The 24077-nt window shown below is 27.6% G+C and overlaps 1 protein-coding gene across 1 annotated transcript; it reads left to right on the top strand.

Annotated features, from left to right (window-relative positions):
* Positions 1–19049: 19049 nt before the first annotated feature.
* LOC145004559 (GDSL-like Lipase/Acylhydrolase superfamily protein) lies at positions 19050–23444 on the top strand. Its single transcript, XM_078963494.1, has 3 exons — positions 19050–19450; positions 21144–21639; positions 22711–23444. The coding sequence occupies exons 1-3, from the start codon at positions 19097–19099 to the stop codon at positions 22905–22907; spliced, it is 1047 nt and encodes a 348-aa protein (XP_078819620.1). The 5' UTR covers positions 19050–19096; the 3' UTR covers positions 22908–23444.
* The last annotated feature ends 633 nt before the right edge of the window (positions 23445–24077 follow it).

Raw genomic sequence — 24077 nt, 5'->3', positions numbered from 1 at the left:
ACGCTAGAAGACATGTTGAGAGCTTGTGTGATAGACTTTGGTAAAGCTTGGGATACCCATTTACATATTGTCGAATTCTCGTACAATAACAGTTATCACACTATCATCAAAGTTTTGGATTAGGTGTTTAAGCCCATAACTATCATTGGTGTGTACTTGACCCGATAGTAACATGGTCCATTTCGGGTTGCCTTCACCAAAACAATTTGATAGATGGATATTTGAGTAAAAGGTTATTAGTGATTTATTAATATATTATAAGTATAATATATTAATTGAGAAATCATATTATTTAATTAGTATTGATAAAGAATTAATTTAGTGATCAAAAGAGACTAATTAAATTAATAGGGACTGATTATGTAAATCATACATATGGATTGGGCTAATGATTCATGATTGATGTGTGATAGGCTATGCTTATGGGTTAATCCATGAATTGTTAGTCCAAATCAAATGGATGGATCATAAGCTTAAGTGTAAGATTAGGGTTACTGTAACGCCCCATTTATGGTACGTAAATTAAATTAAATATTTCCTCTTCTTATTGGGTACTTGACGAGTCTGTAGCCCGAATCGTCGAGTAAAGTTGGGATTGCAGGCGTTTTAAGTTGGCTACTCGACGAGTCCCTATGATGGGACTCGGTGAGTCCGTCTGTCTGGATGAAGCCCTAATCTCATGTGTTTGCACCCTATTTAAACATCTTATGTGCCCCAGGATCGGCCCCCCTCACCCACAAAGAGTCCCATACGAAACCCTAGCAATTCTCTAAGAAACCTTGAGTGTTTTGTGCTTTCTGAAGTTTGGAAGGAGAAGGAAATAGCATCCAAAGGAGAAGAAGAAGATCCAGGCTTTTGGGGGTCAATTCAGAGCATATAGAGGTATTAAAACTCGAACCTTTGCTGTTCCCTCAATTGAATCTCCATAAAAGCTTAATCTAGTCACTTTTTGGGCCATTTCTAGAACTTCTAGTGAGTAGGGGGCATGTAGGGATAGAAGAACATTAGATCTAGTTGTGCTTGAGCTCCAGAAGCTCAGATTCACCAGCTTTATTAGGCCAAACATTCATGCAAGCTCTAGATCTACACTTTTGGCTCATTTAGGTCTTTTAATCCTCATTTGTTCATGCATGCAAGTAAAGTTGGAAACTTTACATGTAAAAACCAATCTAGGAACCCAGATCTATGATTTGAATGCCTTGGAATCGATAAAAATCAACGATATAGTGATGTCATGCAAGCGACTCGACGAGTCGAGTCGCGAGTCCCCAAAAGAAAATCATATATGATATGTTAAATGTGAACATGGGACCAAGTGATGCATATAAATACATGAAAGATTTTAGGGATGGTTTTGAGAATACTGAAGCTATAAGAACATATACAAAAATTTTCAAAAGAGATTGGGTTGGATTTATTGGAGAAAGAGATGCAGATTTTGTGATAAACAATTTGATGAACAAAAAGGATTATTTACATGATTTTTCATTTGATTATAGTCTTGGAAGTAATGGAGAATTAGTTGGATTGTTTTGGGTGGATGAAGAAGCAAAATGAAACTATTATGCCTTTGGAAATGTTATCGGTTTTAATGCAACTTACCGAATAAACAGGTAAATGACTCCATAATTTACTTATATTTTCTAATTATTTAATTTACAAATATTAGAATGATGGATCATTATTTTCAATTATAACAATTTAGTATCAATAGATTTTGAGAATAAAAATTTAAAAATAAAAGATTCAAAAATAAATTGAATCTTTAATGTAATTACAATTTGAATCATTATATTTATAATCATTATTAATAGAGAATCATTTAGGAAAATTTTGAATATTAATATTTTTTTATTGAATCATTTAATGATTATCTTAAATTAGATCAAATTTAAATAAATAGTATGTAAGTCATTAAATTATATTTTTAAATCATTGTATTTAGAATCATTAATTTTATGAAATATTAATCTATAAACAATAATAATGAAATATTTTTGAAACTATTCTACCTTCGGAGATGTTCTTGGTTTTAATGCAGCTTACCAAACAAACAAGTAAGTAACTCCATAATCCACGAGTTTTTAACCAAAATGGTGTTTTTGAAAAAAATATTTACCAAATAGGTGTCGTTTTAAAAATATTTATCAAATAGGTGTAGTTTTAAATTTTTTTATTTTTCTTAAAATTTCAGTTTTTTAATCATTTTGCTGATTTTTTATCATACATTTTTTATTTTATTTTTTACTTTTTGCTATAAAAAAGGTGTTTCTTTTGTTTAGATACATCAAACAAGAGAAAAAAAAATGATTTGTACACTCCTCAACGGGTTAGAAAACAAAAAAATAGAATGTTTTTTTTTTCCTAATTTATTATTATTATAGTATCTACATATGAAATAAAAATCATTTTTTTATTGTTTTGTATTATCCGTTCAGTTTTTTTCTTGTTGCATCTAAACTCTAGATATACAAAAAGGAAAAAAATTTGTGTATTTTTTGCTAATATATACCAAATCAATTAAAAAAAATTGTTTGCTGGTCTTGTTGGTTTAAATTAAAAAAACTATTGGTACAATGTTTTAAGTACCAAACCAACAAAAATTTTAACAAATGCAAAACAAAATAAAAAAAATATTTGAAATAGCTTGGTTTGATAACCATTATTTGAAAAAAAAATTAAAAGAATAAGACATAAAATCGAATAAACCAAACAAAATATACGAAAACATATTCAATATCTTTTTGTTTGGTTCATTCGACCATTTTTTTTTTCTTTTCAGATAGTGGTTATCGAAATAAGCTATTTCGAAGTTATTTATTTTGTAAGAAGCAATCGTTGGTTTTGTTAACATTATACCAACAATTTTTAATCTAAACCAACAAAGACTTTTTATAAAAACTAACAAACAATTTTTTTTTTCAATATGAACCAATAAATATCATTTTAAGTAAAAACATCTGAATAATTAATATACTAATAAACTGGAACATGGGAAAACAATTCTAAAATTAAACAATTGATTTGGTATATATTATTTTTAAATATATACATGTCGTAACAAAAAAATAAGAAAAAAAAAACCATTCATTTTTTTTTTTTGTGTTCTAATCCTTGGAGCAATGTACAAATCTTTTTTTTTTTCTTTTTTCTTATTAGATGTATATAAATAAAAGAAACACATTTTTTATTGCAAAAAGTAAAAAAGAAAATAAAAAAAAGTATGCTAAAAAACAACAAAATGATTAAAAAAACTGAAATTTTAAGAAAAAAAAATTAAAACTACACCTAGTTGGTAAATATTTTTTTAAAAAAAACACCATTTTGGTTAAAAACTCCATAATCCACTTATGTTTTCGAATTATTTAATTTACAAATATTAGAATACTAGATCATTATTATTAATTATAACAATTTTGTATCAATAGATTTTTAGAATAGAAATTTAAAAATAAAAGATTGAAAAATAAATTGAATCTTTAATGTAATTATAATTTGATTCGTCATATTTATAACCATTATTAATAGAGAATCATTTTTGGAAAATTTTGAATATTAATAATTTTTTGTTGAATCATTTAATAATTATCTTAAATTAGATCAAATTTAAATAAACAATATGTAAGTCATTAAATTATATTTGTGAATCATTGTATTTAGAATCATTAATTTTATGAAATATTAATCTATACACAATAATATTGAAATATTTTTGAAACTAATCTGCATTTGGAGATATTCTTGGTTGTGATGCAGCTTACCAAACAAACAAATAAGTGACTCCATAATTTACTTATGTTTTTGAATTATTTAATTTCAAAATATTAGAATATTGGATCATTATTTTTAATTATAACAATTATGTATCAATAGATTTTTAGAATAGAAAATTAAAAATAAAAGATTCAAAAATAAATTGAATCTTTAATGTAATTACAATTTGAATCGTCATATTTATAACCATTATTAATAGAGAATCATTAGGAAAATATTGAATATTAATAAAAATTTTATTGAATCATTTAATGATTATCTTAAATATGATCAAATTTAAATAAACAGTATGTAAGTCATTAAATTATATTTTTAAATCATTATATTTAGAATCATTAATTTTATGAAATATTAGTCTATAAACAATAATAATGAAATATTTTTGAAACTATTCTGCATTTAGAGATGTTATTGGTTTTGATGCAACTTACCAAACAAACAAATAAGAGACTCCATAATTTACTTATGTTTTCGAATTATTTAATTTACAAATATTAGAATAGTGAATCATTATTTTTAATTATAACAATTTTTTTATTAATGACTTTTTAGAATAGAAATTTAAAAATAAAAGATTCAGAAATAAATTGAATCTTTAATGTAATTATAATTTGAATCATCTTATTTATAATCATTATTAATAAAGAATCATTTAGGAAAATTTTTAATATTAATAAATTTTTTATTGAATCATTTAATGATGATCTTAAATTAGATCGAATTTAAATAAATAGTATGTAAGTCATTAAATTATATTTTTGAATCATTGTATTTAGAATCAATAATTTTATAAAATATTAATCCATCAAATATAATAATTAAATAATTGTGAAACTATTCTACCTTTGGAGATATTCTTGGTTTTGATGCAACTTACCGAACCACATTGTAAGTAACTCTATAATGTACTATATTTTCGAATTATTTAATTTATAAATATTAGTATAGTGGATCATTATTTTTAATTATAACAACTTTATATTAATAGATTTTAAGAATAGAAATTTACAAATAAAAGATTCAAAAATAAATTGAATCTTTAATGTAATTATAATTTGAATCATCATATTTATAATCATTATTAATAGGGAGTTAATTAAGAAAAGTTTTCATATTAATATTTTTTTATTAAATCATTTAGTGATTATCTTAAATTAGATCAAATTTAAATAAATAGTATGTAAATCATTAAATTAAATTTATGAATCATAATAGTTGAAATCATTAATTTTATAAAATATTAATTTATCAACAATAATAATGAAATATTTTTGAAACTATTCTGCTTTTGGAGATGTTCTTGGTTTTGATGCAACTTACCGAACAAACAAGTAAGTGACTCCATAATTTACTTACATTTTCGAATTATTTAATTTACAAATATAAGAATAATAGATCACTTTTTTTAATTATAACAATTTTGTATCAATTGATTTTAAGAATATAAATTTAAAAATAAAAGATTCAAAGACAATTTGAATCTTTAATGTAATTATAATTTGAATCATCATATTTATAATCATTGAATCATTTAGGAAAATTTTGAATATTAATAATTTTTTTATTGAATCATTTAATGATTATCTTAAATTAGATCAAATTTAAATAAATAGTATGTAAGTCATTAAATTATATTTTTTAATCATTGTATTTAGAACCTTTCATTTTATGAAATATTAATCTACCAACAATAATAATTATATTTTTTTTGAAATTCTCTCTATTTCTCTCTATTTCTCTCTCTCTCTCTCTATATATATATATATATATATATATATATATATATATATGTGTGTGTGTGTGTGTGTGTGTGTGTGTGAATATATATATATATATATATATATATATATATATATATATATATATATATATAACTTGATCACTACTTTAATAATATCAAAACGTTAAAAAGAATAATGTAACACCCTGAAACCAGAAGGCCAAATAAGGAAAGAAAATCTCCAAACAAGACGGAAACTCTTCAAGTTCAAGGGTGAGAACTCGACGAGTAGGAATGATATCACATGTGTTTTTGGAAGACCAACTCGACGAGTTGGAGGGGGCAACTCGAAAAGTTGGATTGGGTTTGGGAAACCCTAAATATTTGATTTTGCATCCTATTTAAACATTTGATGACTTAGGGTTTGGCCCTATTTCCAGCCTCCACTATCTAAACCCTAGATCTTGAAATGCTAATGCTTGTTATCCATTTTTGAAGCATTCTGGTAATCAAGTCTCAAATGTTCTTAGTAGCTTCGGAGTTCTCTTTATTATCATTTTATTTGGTTTTTGGTTCAAGAAGCTTGATCTTTGGGATATGGATGCCCCAAGTTAGTACACCATCAGATCTGGAACCATGGAGGGCTTTCATGACATAAATGTGCAAACTTTATGGCCATTGAAGCCCCATGCAAGTTATAGGGTGCCATTTTGGCCTTTTAAGCTCCAAAATGCCATACAGAATGGTAAAAGCTTTACGTGATTATGTAGTGTCTAGGGTCCAAGTATCAATTTGTATGCTTAAGCTTGAAGGGTTGATGGCTTGTGGACCAAGATCTAGGTCCTAAAGAGTTAGGGTTTGAACTAAACCCATTAAGTAAGGGTATTAACGGGTAAAGTTGGAAACTTTACCCTCAAAATGACATTTTCAGTGTATGTGAGAAATATGAAGCTTAGATCTGAAGAGTGGGGGATTAATCCATTAAGATGGCCCAAACAGACTGAGGAACTCGTCGAGTCCATAGAGGAAATCGACGGGTTGAGTCGATTTTTCCTGATTCTATACCAGGTGGAACTCGACGAGTTGACTCATTTTATCACGAATACGAGTAGCAAGGGAATTCGGCGATTCAGGGGGCTGACTCAATGATTTGAGTCAACTCGTAGTGTTGACTTTGACTTTGACTAGTCGTTGACTTTGACTTGGACCGAGGTTGAACCCAAAGGGATATGAAGTATGGAAGGGATTTAAAACTTAAAAGGGTTAAGTAGAGTCCATATTTGTACAAGAGTATATGAGGGGTGGAATGGTCTTCTACACCAGTGAGGACTTATGGTTAATTTATAAGAATCCCGAACTTATCTAATTTGTACGTTGATCAGTAGCTCGAGGGGTCGAGAGATCAGCAGTTCGGGGATCTACCAGCTAGTAGCGAGAGGTTTATTCGCGGGATTATGCAGTCAGCTTGTGAGGTGATTTTCTCATGTTGGAATAGGTCAAAGGCACCAATATCGGCCCGTTTATGTATGATAGTATGTTTCGGACTAAGGTCCAATGCCGGAGCAAGCCCGAGGAATGTTTGTATGCTTGATGTCTTCATGATACTTGCATGTGCCTGTTTATATGTTTCTGGATTTTCTGACCGATGTCGGGCGGGGCCCAAGGAAGGATTATATGTATGTTTCTGAACTACGGTTCGATGCCAGGTGATACCGGATGAAGGAATGCATGTTTAGTTATACTTATTGTCTTTGTGATACTTGTCTATGCCTTGTAAGGAGGTGAATTTGGGTGGGTCTCGTATCTTATCACTAACTAAGTGTGGACGGGGTTCCATATCTCATTATTAGCAGAGTAGGGGAGGGGCCCATGATAGGCGATGCCATAGGACGAGAATAAATAGTATCGTGTATGATTCTTTATGTGCTAGCATGATTATATGTTATTGTTTGTATGTGCATAGCGGGTGGGGCCTAGTAGAAACAGATCTGTATACCAAGCCGGAATCGATGCCAGGTGGGGCCTAATGTCGGACATTATCCGATGCCGGGTGGGGCCCGAGGAATGGGCTGGGGCCCAGTCTATGTGATTATGTTCATGGTATGTGGTAGCTTGGGGAGACTCACTAAGTTTCGTGCTTACAGTTTTCAGTTTTGGTTTCAGGTACTTCTAGTAGCAAGGAGAAGAGCTCGGTATAACTACAGTGCACACATCATTTATTCAACCTGAGATGTTTTTACTCTAATATATTGGACATATGTTTATGATGTTTAGAGAATAATGACTTATGACTTTATGTAATTTTTTGATAACTACAATTTTATTAATGATTTAAAATGAAATTTTTGAACCTTATTTTTGGGATGTTTCAAATAATTTTTTATCATTAATAAAAAATTTAAATAAATAATTTGCATCATAAATAAAAATTTGAATAAATAAGTTTGTCATTTCTTTGTTTTACGAATATAGGATTATTTTTTTACCAATTACTGGTATAGATAATCATAAACGATGCATAACTTTTGGAGTTGGGTTACTTTCAAGTGTAACCATTGAATCTTACTCATGGCTACTACATATTTTCAAAAAAGCATTTCTCAAAGATCCAAATGTGATTGTGACAGATCAAGATGCTGCAATGTTACAAGCAATGCCACATGTATTCCAGAAAGCAAGACATAGATTGTGTATGTGGCACATATAACAAAAATTTACTGACAAGGTTTGTATGAAATTATAGAAGGATTTTATTTAATATAAATGGTTTTTTAATTATATATATATATATATATATATATATATATATATATATATATATATATATATATATATATATAGTTGGGAAGTCATATATCAAAAATAGATGTTTTGAAAAAGTTGATTGATCTAATTTGGAATAAAATAGTACTCAAAGAAGATTTTGAATCAACATGGAAAAACTTAACGGATGAGTTTCACTTAAATGAAAACAATTGGTTTAACGAGATGTACAAAATGAGATATTTATGGATTCCTACTTATTTCAAAGAATGCACATTCTCTGGATTGATGAGGACTACATCAAGATCTGAAGTTGAAAATTATTTCTATGGGCTACTCTAACTCAAATTTGCATTTGATTGAATTTTCAACTCATTTTGATACCACATTGGAAGGTCAAAGATCATTCAAAGAAAAAATGATCATGATTCAAGATACACAAAACACGATTTTAAAACAGGATTGAAACTTGAAGTTGAAGCAGTTGAATTCTTCACAAGAAATGTTTTCTTTGATATTCAATTAGAGATTTTTGTATCAATGGTTAGTTGCATGTCAATCAGATTAGAAGAATTAGAAGAATTAAAAACATTCACAATAAAAGATATAGAAAATGATCCAAAACATCATGGCCAATTTGAGGTACATTATAAATTAAAATTATATTAGACATATTATATTAACTTATATTGACTATTTACTACTTTTTTTACAGGTTAAACTTTTTAAATCGGGTAAAAAACTTCTTTGTTCTTTCTTCAAATTTGAATTGAAAGGAATTTTATGTAGATACTATTTATATGTTTTAAGAATGGAAAGTGTGGAGAGTTATCCAAAACAATATTTGACAAAAAGATGGAAAAAAAAGATGTGGTACTACAATACATGAATACTTATAAAATACCAAATGTCCATACAAAAGAAAAGAAAGAAGAAATTCAATCTGTTATACGGGAATTAGAATTTGCAATGGAGTTCTGCATTGATAGGTTGGTGAATGATTTTGACAAATTGATCTTGTTCAGAGATGAAATGAATGAGTAGATGACAAAGGTTGACAATGAAACAAAAAATGCAAAATCAATGAACAACACAGAAGTTATTGAGAGTTTGATGGGCATGGAACAGAAAGCGAAAGTAAACATATTACCTCCTACATTAATCAATAACATAGGTGTTCGAAAAACAAAGAAAAGAATGAATAGGAAGGAGATTGTGCTGAAAAAGCAAAGAAGGATGGGAGAAAATGTCATAAATGTGGTAAATACATAAAATACAGCACAAGCGAAAAACACGATGCACGTAATTGCCATAAATTCACAACAGAAGGCGCGATAACTAATGTTTGATAGATATTAAATTTGTTTGATATATTTTTCTCAAAAGAACTATATACTGGTTAATAAGTTTGTTTGGTGTTTTATATAAAATGATGTTCTAGATATGAAGTTCTTATTGAATTATTTTACCCTTATATTTTTTATGCAAACGATTTGATTCAAATATGAGTTAGAAAGTAGTTGATAAAATTGTTTGAATGTTTAAATAAAGTAATATTCTAAATGGTAAGATCTTTCTGAATCTTTTTATATTTATAATTTTGATGCAAAAATGTTGATACAAAATTATAGATATAATTTTTTTAATAAGATCTGAAAATTGATTTACAAAAGTAAACAATTTTGCTTTTTTAATTTATGAATGAAATATTTTAATAAAAATGTTAGATAAGTTAATTAAAATGATATTCAAAATATCAAGTTCTTTTTTATTCTTTATATATAAAAAATTTTGATGCAAAATTTTTGATCCAAAATATTATTTATAAGTTTTTAATAAAATTAAATGGTGTTATAAATGATAACTTCTTTTTGGATCTCGATATTTTTTTGATTCAAAAACTTTGATTAAAAAAAAATAGTTATTCAACATAAAATATATTAAAGATTAAAAAATATTAGTGGAATAAGAATAATTTTGGTTCATGACTTTATACATGACATTTTTAATATAATGTAAGGAATTTAATTTATAAAATCATAATAAAAGTTTGAAAAAACGAAATTGCATCATCAAACTATAAATAAAATATGGTTCAAAAAAATATAAAATTTAGCATTAACTATAATACTATTTATCTTAAAAACACATTGGGACACAACCTTGATACTTTTATACTTAGACAAGGCTTAAAAACATGGACCACATACTAACATACATAACATTTTATTTTATGGATAATTTGAATCAAAAACATTATAAAACACAATTTTGTATCATATCATAAGTGGATCATAAATAACTATATAATGGTGATCATTAAAAAAAATATACATATAAATTTTACATAAAAGAAACAAACATACTTATATAGACTTACTTAGCATCATTATAAATCAACATTTCTTTCATAGCGTAAGTGTATCATAGTTTACCATATCATGGTGATCATCAAAAACAAAAAACAAAACATACATGCAAATTCTAAACATAAAACAAACAATCATACTTATGTAGTCTTCCTTATCAAATCACACAAAAACCAAAATATTTTCAAAAGCAGACACATCAAATAATTAGAGAACACCTATGCTTTAACCTTGCCTTTAACTTCATGTAAATGACTTTCAATGTAAATCTTATTCCTCTTGTAGCTTAATAAATTATCATAATACTCAAGAGTTGTAACAAAAGAAGCTTTGCACAAATTCATTTCTGACAACAAAATCTTACAAACATACTTCTTCCACATTTTAGACAATTTCATCTTTTGACTTGTACACTTAGGCAGAAAATCAACATCTAACTTCTCCAATCCACCACCACGATATACGTCCACGTGTCTCATCAGAAATAACCCACCGTCAACAACATTGTTTTTAGTCTGCCAGTCCATCTGAAACCTTTTCCATCTTCATTATTTTGAATGAAATGAGTCTAGGATGATCCAAAATAGTCAAATATTAAACATTGTCTTCTGCATAAACATTTTTTCTATTAGTATAAAAAACAAAACAAAAAAATAAATATAAAATAAAAATAATAATTACCAAATTGTCAAGAAAATCCTGATATTTTGTAGGGATCCCTCCTGTAGCCATGTTGTTATTAATCATTTCCATCTTTCCGTTGATCAAATCAAAAACAATCACAAAGTAATGTTCTTTCCTAAGAATATGAAATAATACTTTTTGAAAAAAGTAATATATATATATATATATATATATATATATATATATATACATAATTTAATTTAAATAACAAAATATAAAAATAATTAATTAACATACCAAATTAACACGTAAACTTTTAACATGGTGAAACTTTTCCAAATGACTTTGAATTCAATCTATGAATCGTGCATTAATACTATCCTTCTTCTTGTAAACAATATTTGTCTAACAAAATGAAAAAAAATTAGAAAATATAATACTTGTTGAAAAAAGTAATATATATATATATATATATATATATATATATATATATATATATATATATATATATATATATATATAAAATTCAATTTAAGTAACAAAATATAAAAATAATTAATTAACATACCAAATTAACACGTAAACTTTTAACATGGTGAAACTTTTCCAAATGACTTTGAATTCAATCTATTAATCGTGCATTAATACTATCCTTCTTCTTGTAAACAATATTTGTCTAACAAAATGAAAAAAAATTAGAAAATATAAAATAAAAAAAAATACAGATCATACCATAAGTGAGCATGGCATGAAAAACCTTAAAGGAGTAGTGTGACCTTTATATTTTTCCAGATCATTCAGAAAAGCATACCATAAATCAATAAGACCTTTTATGAATGCTACAACCTGGTATGAGAGACTCCATCACGGATCTTATACCAACAAATCCACTGGTAGATTCATAGACTTTTTCCCTAGAAAAATTAAGATTATGAAAACATATACTAAACTTTTAAGATAAAAAAATTAAGATTATAGAAAAATCAATAAGGAAATACATGGAATTACGCATCACCAAATACAAAGAACCTGCAACCCTTTCTTCCAAAAGTGAAACGCGTTCAGTTGTATCAAGTTCTTTTTTTATAGTAAGGTGAACAAAGTGCTAAAGCTGGTTGTAGATCTCTTTTTGGTCTACTTGGCTTGGCATTAATGTTATAAGCCTGAATTAGTATTGCAAAAAATGATAAGTAGCTTAATCTTCTTTGCAGAACTATTAAGAGGAATCGGATCATTTGGAGTTCTAAAATATGCATCTAAACCAATTTCTGAATCCAATAAATTCCCCTTAGACAAATTTTCAACTACCCTTACATGTTTGAATCCAAAAAATTCACCTACAATGCTTGTAGAAGATTCATAATAACTAAAGCATGATCTGAACAAACATGAGAAGACTTTCCTAAAGGGTTTGAAATAATAGTATCATGATCATGAAACTGATTTGAAACAACTGGATCACTCAATATTTTTCTTGGCTCAATAATATGATATTCCAAAACTTCATTTGATATCATTAACATCTCCAACTGTTCTTGAACCCTAGGATGATCCAAAAATTGTGTCATTGACAGTTGATCAAGTTGAACATCTCTTAACTCTTGACAAAGCGGAACATCTTCACTTTGTTTTTCAACATTCAAAAAATCCTTGGAAACTTCAACCTTTTGATTTACTTATGGACCACAAGATAACCCAATATTTTGATGAAGTTTATTAAATTCAACATTTCTTTTATCAACATACTCCAAAATCTCTTTGTTGCTTGGGAACTGATTCCAAGCACGATTGATCTAATGATCAATGGTAGGCTTCAAATAACTATAACTTTTAAACAAAAATCAAACTTCTCCTTAAAATCCTAAAAAAATAATATTAAAATCAACAAATGATAAAAAAAAATGATCAAATAGAATATGATTCAAAAACATAATGCAAAAACATATATACCTCTAAAGACTTTGAGCCATCAAAAAATAATATCATCGAGAAACAGAAGGATTGATATACATCCAATCTTCATTCACATTATAATATTTATCAAAAACAATTATAAATAATTCAAAATATATATATTAAAATTAAAATAAAACTTACCATCATTTATCATTTCATCATCAATTATGTTCTCTTGAACAAACTTCTTTCCTTTATCAACATTATCCATAAAAATATGAACTGATTCAAAATATAAAAGTAAATAAAAGTAAAATACAAATAAGAAATAAATAATAAATAAAGCTTGCCATGATCTCTCACTTGATTCTTCTTTGTGTTATCTTCAACAACTTTTTTTCCTTTGTTAGCAAAATCCAAAACAAAAGGAACTTCATTCTCAATTGATTTCTTGTGAACAATATTGATTCATTTTTCAGAAAGATCCAAAAAAATGTAATAAATTACAAAGGAAAATAAACATAAAAATTAATTGAAAAAACAAATTACCTTAAACTTGTTGAGCTTCAAAAAAATATTTGAACTTTTTTTCATTTTTTTCAAATGAATATTCTTTCTTATCTGTTTTCTTTTCCATAACAACAACATATTTGTTTTTTTCATTCTCTTTCATCTTTTTCTTTTCCATTCTTCTTCTCAAAACATTAGCAAGACGAATGTGTTATTCATCTACAAATATAAAAAACAATTTTTTTATTAAATTAAAATACTAAAAAAACAATTAAATGATTATAAAAATAAAAATATTTCATAAAAATGAAAAAAATATATAAACTTGTTTCAGTTTCAGAATCTTTAAGTATTGCATCATCAACAAAATCTTCATATGTTTAAATGACTTCAACTTTTCCATAACCTTCATCACTAAATGCTTCTTTCAATTTATCTTTAACTTTAATTGGAGACTAATAAGATGATGCCGAATATACCCTTTCAAATAACTTTGAATATGACTTTGTGCAATGAAGATATAATAACTACATAACGTGAAAACAAAATGTAATTAATAATTAAAGTGTATTGAGGATTCTTGACCTGAATTGAATCTGGTTCAAATTTCAACAAATTTTTGCTCTAATTTAAACAATCAATTACAAAGCTACACCAATCAAGATCTTTAATGGACACTTCTTCATCAATAGTTCTAAAAAATTTTAGTTGCATGTACTCATAGATGGACCATCAACCATGATGGTTACATATGCAACCAAAAAATTCAGTAAAAACATGAAACCTGAATCAGTGTTTTTTTCTAAAATCTCTCTGATATTAGGAAGCCTAATCCTAGAAATAGAAAACTAATTCCTCCAGTTTTTAATAACAGCAATCCCAGAACGACTTTTCTTAGGAATTTTCAAAGAAATATCACCCATTAGAAGTCCATATATGTCATGCACACCTCTTCTAGTAATATGAATATTGTTATTGTTGATACAAAGAAAATTTCTCTTTTCATTATATCTCTTGAGAACCTACGAACAGATTTCCCTAGAAATTTTTTTAACCACAAAGTCTTTAACAAATCCAAACCCTATTTCCTTAACAACATCTTTTTTATTATCATTAAGGCTTCTGTATATACTAGATATTAAACTTGGAGGATACCTATATACAATTTCAACATTCTTAAGATTTACTTGACCGACAACAGGAGCGAAAACAAACTCATCATCTTCAATTGGACTTTTAATGACTTTGGAAACCTTATTAACTTTTACAATTTTGACTAATGAAGTTCCTTTGGAAGAAGATGAAATATTAACAAAAGGCTTGGACCTTAGTGAAACCTTTCTGTTAGAAGAAAGATCAACAATATTGTATTTTGCATCATTCTGAAGAGCTAATCTCTTCATCTTCTTTGACTCAACTACATATAAATAAAAGAAATAAGAAAATGATGTTAAAAAGGAACTAGAAATATGAAAACAAACATTAAAAAAAAACATTCGTATAATTACAATGATTATAAAAGATAATTTCTAACATGATTAATAACTTAACTTACTTTGGATAACAAAATAAACATCTACAATCGTATTTATGACTGCTAAAACAAACAAGTATGAATTCCTTAAATGTATATAGATAACAACTACTCTTTTTTTGAATAATACTATAAACAAATAATCAATATATGAAAAGAAAGCAAATAATAAAACCACATTTTATACAAACAAACTATAAACAATAATCAATATATGAAAACCAAGCCATACAAACACAGCAAGTAGACAGCATAAAACAAATACTAACATAACAAACTAAAAATTGTTAATAAAAACAAACAAATAAACATGCAAATTTGATAAAATTATGTTTACATAAATAAAAAACCGATATCAAAAAGTGACAATATCAAGTAAACTAACAATTTCAGAAAAGATAAACGATAAATTGAACTTCAAATACTTTCATTAACCAAAAAAAAAAAACGAAACAGAGCAAACAAAGAAAGATAGATACATCAAAGAAAGTATAATTAGTTTAACTAAAAAACAATGATATCAAAAAGTGACAATATCACATAATCTAACAATTATAGCAACGACAATCAATAAATGGAACTTAAAACACTTCAATTAACATAAAATCGAACAAAAAGACACAGAAAAAGACGAATACAGAAAATATAGCAAAAAAGAAAAAACTAGGGTTTCGTATTAATTAAAAAAACGAAAAAACTAAATAAATGACAAATAATCGATGAACCTAGAAAACAATATAACAAAAACTAACAATAAGGACTTTGATTATACATAAAGAAATCAAACACAAACTATAATAACATAAAAACTAAAAAACAAAAGTGTACTTGCTTCCATAAGATCAACACGAGAACTGCGAAGATTAAACACGATGATTGAAAGAGTATTACGACTTCAAATGACAGGATTATACGATCGATCCTTGAGAATTTGATACACTGAAACAGCGAAGAAGAATGAAGAAAATGGGGGAGAGCGAAATAAGACTGTAATGAGGGTTTATTTTTGCAAATGACGATTGAGCTCTCAAAACAATTACCCCTCGACGGAAAATGGCAAAAAGTTCGATAAACTTTCAAAAATGCCATCGCCATTTTTATTAAAAATACAATTAAATCCAAAAATATCATAGTCATTCAACTTTTTAGATGAAAGACCACGATTAGTCCTCACCGAAAAAGGAGTCTTCACTCGATCTGTCTCTCTCTCTCTCTCTCTCTTTTTATATATATATATATATATATATATATATATATATATATATATATATACACTATCTTATAAAAGAAATCCCACTATTTTTAAAAATAGATTGGATATAATAATATTATTTTTTAAAGACGTTTTAATCATTAAGCTAATAGTACAAGTAGTCATCAATAAAATAATATTAAATTTTAACCTGTGTTTTGAATCCTTATATTTCTCAACAAATTTTATCTCCTTCCCTGAATTTCGGATAATTCAAAATTTGAAACAATCAGAAAATATATGTAGATTCAAATATCTCTCCTGCAGATAGCTCTTTCTTAACAGGTTTTTATTTTAATCCTTACTTGTAATTGATTTCATCATTTTTAACTTTTTGTATTTTTATCTTATAAATATATTGGGTGAAGGCTTTATTATATTAGGTTTGCTCCTAAAAAAGTTTTTACTATGTTTCTTTAATGTGTTGGCTTTGCAGGTTCAAAGAACTCAACCAAGAGGGCCGGTTAGAGCATTGTATTATCATTAGTTTGTATATTTTGACATCTTACTTTTGCAATAAAGAACGGTTAAACACAAGATTTGACATGATTAAGGTAGTTTGTATATTTTTAATCTTGTTTAGTTCAAAAATGAAACCTTTTTCATCATTGGTCCTTATAATATCAAGTTTCATCACATGGACCTATGGACGTCCTGATTACGGTGATTATTGTCCTTATTATAAGGTTCTATATAGATTTTGTTCAATATTTTACGGTTTCGAGAACCTAAATCAATATGAATTGTTGAATTACATACCATCGTTGAAAATGTTTTAATTTGTGACCAAACTTGGTTTAAAATCACAATGAACAAGTTGACACCTGAGTATTTTGGTCTTCTCAAAGGCCTATTTATCGACTTTTGAATCACAACACCTGATATTCTAAAGGTTTATTTTTATAAACTATTATTTATATATTTTAGAATTTTACTTAGTAGGACATTAAATTAATAAAGGAATTAAGGGAAAAAAAGAGAACGATAAACAGTACAAGTGGTTTGGGTATGTATAAATTGAAGTAATAACCATTTAGGGGGTGTTTGGCAAAAAAGCTTATTGCTTATTAGTTTATTAGCTTATAAGTTAATAAATAAATATATGGTAACTTATGAAAGAATGACGTATTAGAGGTTTCCCACCGGAATAAGTTATTTTAATCCAAACACTTTTTTAACTTATAGTGATGTGGAACCTAATAAGTTGTTTTAAAGAAAGCTTAGCCAAACACCCCCTTAATATGATATGATAATGCTCTTGAAAAATAGATGTCATTTAATATTCATTTCTCGAAGTGAACGCAAAATGGTTTTAACTCTAAAGAGATCAAATTATTCGCCGTCCGCCACTTTGTGCGGATAGACAACTAGTATATATATATATATATATATATATATATATATATATATATATATATATATATATATATATATATATATATATATATATATATATATATATATATATATATATATATATATATATATATAATAGTTTCGATATCTTTGGATTGTCACTTGTAAGTTATAATAAAACGATAATTAATTTAAGAACAAAGCATGTGCATATCCTTTTTCAAAATGCATACTCTAGCACAAAACATATCACACAAAATATTGTATATTTTTGTAATTTTTTGGGATTGGTCACCGAGTTTTTTTTTTCGTCCACATTTACCCCTTAAACTTGTTAAACTGTACACATTCAGTCCTTATGACCGGTTACTTCAGGTTAGCCGAGAAAAATAACTAAATAGGGTAATATATTTCTCATTTTGTACACATTTAGTCGTTAATATTTTTGTACACATTTATTCATTAATATTTTTTTTTTGTTTCAAAATAAATCATTTTTGTTTTTGTACTCATTCAATACTTATGAATATGAGATAATTATTGATGAAGTGTGTGGGGTTATTGATGAGTAATATAAGAAACGTGGAATGCTCAATATTGTTGATAAGTGTGTATAGTCATATTTTTACCCTCCCACGATCAACGATAGAACCTGAAAACATAAACAACCGGGTAAGCACAAATTTAGTGAGTTCCCCCAAATTACTCGATAAAACAAATGTATTATTATGCATAACGGACCCACACTCATCAAATTGGAATACTTTGGCCTCATCAAATTGGAATACTTTGGCCTCATCAAATTGGAATACTTTGGCCTAATCAATCATTGGACTGGAATGTCAACATGCAATATATCCAATCAGTTATCGGACTGGAATACCCAGGGTTTTTCTAATGACGCTTTAACCCAATAGCTCTTCTCGAGCTTCCGTGACTACAGCCGGCCCGCACAAGGTATCTTGGTGTACAACATATACCATTTTAAGTCATTATCCTTAATTTTTTTTTTTTATCTAAACATTTACAAAAAAGGCATCCTTACGTATGCAGAAAAACTTGAATTAAATCATTAATCATTACTAAAAAACAAATATAATTGTTACACCACAAGAGACAATTATATTTTTTCCACTTTCATAATAATCCCCATTTCTAAAAATTTAATAAATATCATTTTTCTCATTTATTACCCTCAACAAACTCCTTGCTCTCCAACCCCAATCCGCTTTCTTCTTATTTATATGCATATCTGTTCTCACTCCTTTCCAAGCATTCTACACTCACAGTTTCTAGAAATGGGGGTTTTCATTGTTGCTGCTATCTTCTTCATGCAAATCTACATCACCGGAGCCAAGGTTCCGGCGGTGATTGTGTTCGGAGACTCCTCTGTAGATGCCGGAAACAACAATCAACTTCAAACGGTTTTGAAGAGCAATTTCCGGCCTTACGGACGTGATTTTTTCGGTGGAAAGGCTACCGGAAGATTTTCCAATGGACGTGTTCCGCCTGATTTTATATCGGAGTCGTATGGTCTGCGGCCGTATGTGCCGGCGTACTTGGATCCGGCGTATAACATATCGGATTTTGCCACCGGAGTTTGTTTTGCTTCTGCTGGCACAGGTTACGACAATGTTACTTCCGATGTGCTTGTAAGTTTCTCTATCTCTCTCTCTCAGATTGCTCTTTCACTCGATGAAGAAATCGCGATTATTTCATTTGATCAAAGTAATTCAATTATGTAGAAATCGCGATTATTTCATTTGATCAAAAATAATTCGATGAAGAAATCATATGATTGTACGGAGTACGAACTGTTAGCTGCAGGATTCATCATTCATGTTTGTTTCTAGAAGTTTCTTAATAGCACAATGCATTTTTCATCATAAAATTACAGTATTACACTGATATTTTTCAGCAAACACAGTGATTTTGATAAAACTGGAATCAAAGTTAAACTTACGTTCATGAAATTTATTTTGCAGTAAAAGAATATTAATTTTGAATACGTTTAAACACGAAGAAGCAAAATAATTTAATGATTTATTCATCAAAAAATGCTATCTAAATTATTTAATTCTGTTCAGTCTCTACATGTGATTTCCTATAATCATAAACATCAGTCAAACAGCTCACCACCATTAATAGCTAACTAATAAAGCGACCACCTTGAAAAATTTTGAAAAAAAAAATCTGTAATTAAAAATCAGGATAAGATTTACTAATGCTTAATTTCCCTTTAATGCATTAATTATCAATTATATATTTATATTAATTTTATTCTGTTATTTAGATTAGATTTTCTGTTATTCCATATTTGGTATAACGTTCAAAGCTATCTATAATATATGGTTGGTTTTGCAAAGTATGTTGACTGGCGTGAAGTATTTTAAAAACCGCCTTTTTAAGTAAGAAACAAATTATTGATTTATTTCTATCAACCTAAACAAACACATAAAGTGTATTTAATATATTGAAGTTTTGAAAAAAATTAATTTTGCAAAATGAAGGTATCATTATTCATAAAACACTCCATATTTTGTAGAGCTTAATTTTGCAATTTATTATAACTTATGAAATATCTTTATTTATGTTCTATTAAAGAAATCTTTCAATGCTATTTAATGCATGAAATAATTGGTATTTTCATAAATAGTTTTCGAAAAAATGTATTAAATGTTTCATAAAATATGAATGATTTTTCGTAAAAGAAAAGCAATTCAAAATTATTCACATTTTTTAAAATATAAATAATTTCGTAAAATATTTTTAAATTTCCAAAAATTCATTTTTAATAATTTGTTTTCCAAAAAGTGATTATTATGTGACAATTTTCCAAAATGTTATGATTTCAGGAAACGATATCTCTCATTTTGATCTGTGATGAAATCCATTTATGAATAATTAAATACTAACATTAAAGGTCAATAATAATACAATACAACGTATCTTATTGATTTGTTTATTATATTATAATAATAATAATCATTATATAATCCTTTTATTTTTCTTATTGTATTTTGAAATTTCCATCAAATTATAAAAACATTTCACACGAAATTTTCATTATTATAGCTAGATAAATTTTTTCATAATATAACACTTTAACATGAAAAAAAAAAGCTTAAACTAGCCAACCCAATTTTGTCTAAATAATATCAAATCAAAGGGTTTTTTATTTTATTTTATTTTAATTTTTTATTCTTTTTTAAGTCATGTATAAATAAAGTGACTGAATGCGTAGCAATGATTTTTGGTTTACCTGTTAGTAATTCATTTAGATTAAGTGCTTAATAGGTTAAGTAAAATACTGAAATACTGATAAATTTAATTTTCTGAATACAGTCAGTGATACCTCTATGGAGGGAGGTAGAATACTACAAGGACTACCAATCAAAACTTCGAGCCCATTTAGGCATCGAAAAAGCCAACACTGTTATATCAGAAGCAGTGTACCTTATAAGCATGGGTACAAACGACTTCCTTGAGAACTACTACTCACTTCCCAACCGAAAATCACAATACAACGTTACTCAATATCAAAATTTCCTTGCCAACATTGCCGAGTGGCTAATAAAAGACCTTTATACCCTCGGTGCTAGAAAAATTTCCCTGGGAGGCCTCCCTCCCATGGGTTGTTTGCCATTAGAGCGAACAACCAGCTTTTTTACAGGAAATGGAGATACGTGTAAGGATGAGTATAACAAGGTGGCGTTAGTGTTTAATCAGAAGTTGAATGGGTTGGTGGAGAGGTTGAATGATGAGCTTTCTGGGGCTAAAGTCGTCTTTTCCAATCCGTATGCCATTTTTCAACAAATTGTCCGAAAACCGTCCACTTTTGGTAATTTTCGCTTCTCTTTACTGACTCGAAAATTTCGGGTCTAGTATGTACATTGGCCCTGTTTTTCTTTATTACACTGATGATGTGTATACTGTGTTTGACATGCATTTGATGATATCAACATAACAGATAAAAAAATATATATATATATATATATATATATATATATATATATATATATATATAATTTTATTTAACATTAAAAAGAAGAATAATGTAGGAAAATAACTTGGATGTGGACCTCTTACAGATTTGATAGCGACATTTATGTTAGCATTTTGATAACTGTAAATTTGGTGGTGTAGTTTAGGACCACAAAAAGTTATTAGTTTTGTTCATAGAGATTTTATTTTAGTTTTGGTCCCCTTTACTTATATTATAACTTTTAAGTACATAAAATCCAATTAAAATGATTGTTTGACCTTTTTTTTCTTAAAAAATATTATTATGAGAAATTAAATACCATATTTTTTTTTCACCTACATATCTTGGTATATATTTAAAATTTGAACACTTGTTATATTTAATGAGATTCATAAATTTTTTATTAAATGATAGGAAGATAGATAGAAAAAATAATTAGAATGATATTTCACTTATGTTAAGTGGAAATAAGGAAGAAACGGAAATCATATCTAAAAATAATTATATAAAAAAGGATTTAAAGAAAGTAACATAAGGAACAATGTTGTGGTTAACTTTTATTATAACTAACATCCGTCATTTAGAATATTTATATCAACTATTCATCATTGTTTTGAATAAATGTATAATAACATTATTTTATATAAATAAATAAACAAAATAAAACACAAATTTAATACAATTCAATCAAATGTAGGTGCATTGCATTGAATAATGTTGGGTGGCAAACTGGCAAATGCATCGCATGCCACACATTATGACAAAGCTTAAAAACATTACATTAAATTGTCAAACATATATACAAGTACAACAAGTACAAATATCTCCCCACCCGTATACACAATAATATATTTTAAAATTCATAAAAATCTTATATGTATTTATAATTATTATATATAATAAATAACAAATTAAAATTTTATACAGGATTTGAGACAGCAGCCGTGGCATGTTGTGCGACAGGATTCTTTGAGATGGGATATATGTGTGATCAATACAATCCGTTTACGTGTTCGGATGCAAGCAAATTTGTATTTTGGGATTCTTTTCATCCAACTGAAAAAACCAATCGTATTATCTCCCAACATTTGTTTAAAACCGTTCTTTCTAAATTCTCTTCGTAAATTTTGGTTATATATAAATAAAAAACCAGAAAGGAAGATATGAATTTGGAATTTGTGTGGTATGTTCTATTATTTATATTTATTGTATTTTGAAGTAGATGTTATGTTTGATGTATAAAGAGATTGTATGTTGTTGATTTTGTATTGTTTCCTTCGGTATTGGTTATGTATGATGTATGAATGTGCATGGTATATTGCTATGTGAGGTGGGGTTTGATCGGGATGAATGAACAGAAGTATCTATTGAAGGGAAATAATCTTACGTAGTGTGTAATTACAAGGTGAGAAAAAACAAACATATGCAATGTTGGTAGAAGGAAAAAACTTTGAAGGATGGAACTACTAGTACTATGGAAGAAGAAAATAAGATTACATTGGAGGAAAAAGCATTGTTAGGGGTAACAAATTCTTCTTGTCTTGTGTTGGGAAGTGTTAGAGAGGTTTGTAAGATAGGTAAACTTTGTAAGGTGTGTAGTAAGGAATGTTGTATTGCTATGGAGATAAAACTATGTTGGAGGTTCTTGGGTTTGGATGGAATTTAAATCCCATAATGTGTGTTTAAAGTTCAAACAAAATGATGGAATGAAATAAATATTTAAAGAAACCAAACCTTTTAACGAAGAACTTCATGCAAAATGAAAGGATAGTGTAGGTAGAGATTGTTGGTCTACCTTCGCATGTATGGATCCCAAGTGCGTTTAAGGGAGTGGCGAGCCAATGAGGTGTTGTGATGTGTATGGGCAATGATCAAGAAGATAATATATGTGTGGGAGGGTGTGTACTAAAACCAAGGTGTCGTCCTTAGTATCAAATTTGATATTTGTAACTATTGCGGGGAGGAAATAGATTGTAAAGGTGAGAGAAATTTTCGGATGGGTACCGAGGATTCTTATTGATGAACGTAATTCTAGAAAAAAAAAATGATGGAAATAAATTTATCGAAGGATGTGTAACAACCCATATTTTTCATAAACACTAAACATTTAAGTTCGTGGAAGAAACAGTGTTTACATGCCATCACAAACATCAAAGTTTCAAAAATCCTTAAAAGTATTCCTAGAAACATCAACGGGTGTTACTAATTCATATCTTAAGCATAATTATAGCAACAAGGACAAACATAAACCAAAAGTCTAATCCAATGTCCTTGATGCTTTTAATCCCACATAC

This window comes from Lactuca saligna, chromosome 7 (genome assembly GCF_052625555.1).
Source record: "Lactuca saligna cultivar CGN05327 chromosome 7, ASM5262555v1, whole genome shotgun sequence".
NCBI classification, from domain to species: domain Eukaryota; kingdom Viridiplantae; phylum Streptophyta; class Magnoliopsida; order Asterales; family Asteraceae; genus Lactuca; species Lactuca saligna.
The sequence above is the reverse complement of the archived record's forward strand: the minus strand, read 5'-3'. Positions and strand labels throughout refer to the sequence as shown.

Coding starts and splice junctions, on each gene's coding strand:
- LOC145004559 (XM_078963494.1), top strand. CDS start 19,097: ATGGGGGTTTTCATTGTTGCTGCTATCTTCTTCATGCAAATCTACATC. Junction 19,451..21,143: donor ATGTTACTTCCGATGTGCTT/GTAAGTTTCTCT, acceptor TTCTGAATACAG/TCAGTGATACCTCTATGGAG. Junction 21,640..22,710: donor CCGAAAACCGTCCACTTTTG/GTAATTTTCGCT, acceptor AATTTTATACAG/GATTTGAGACAGCAGCCGTG.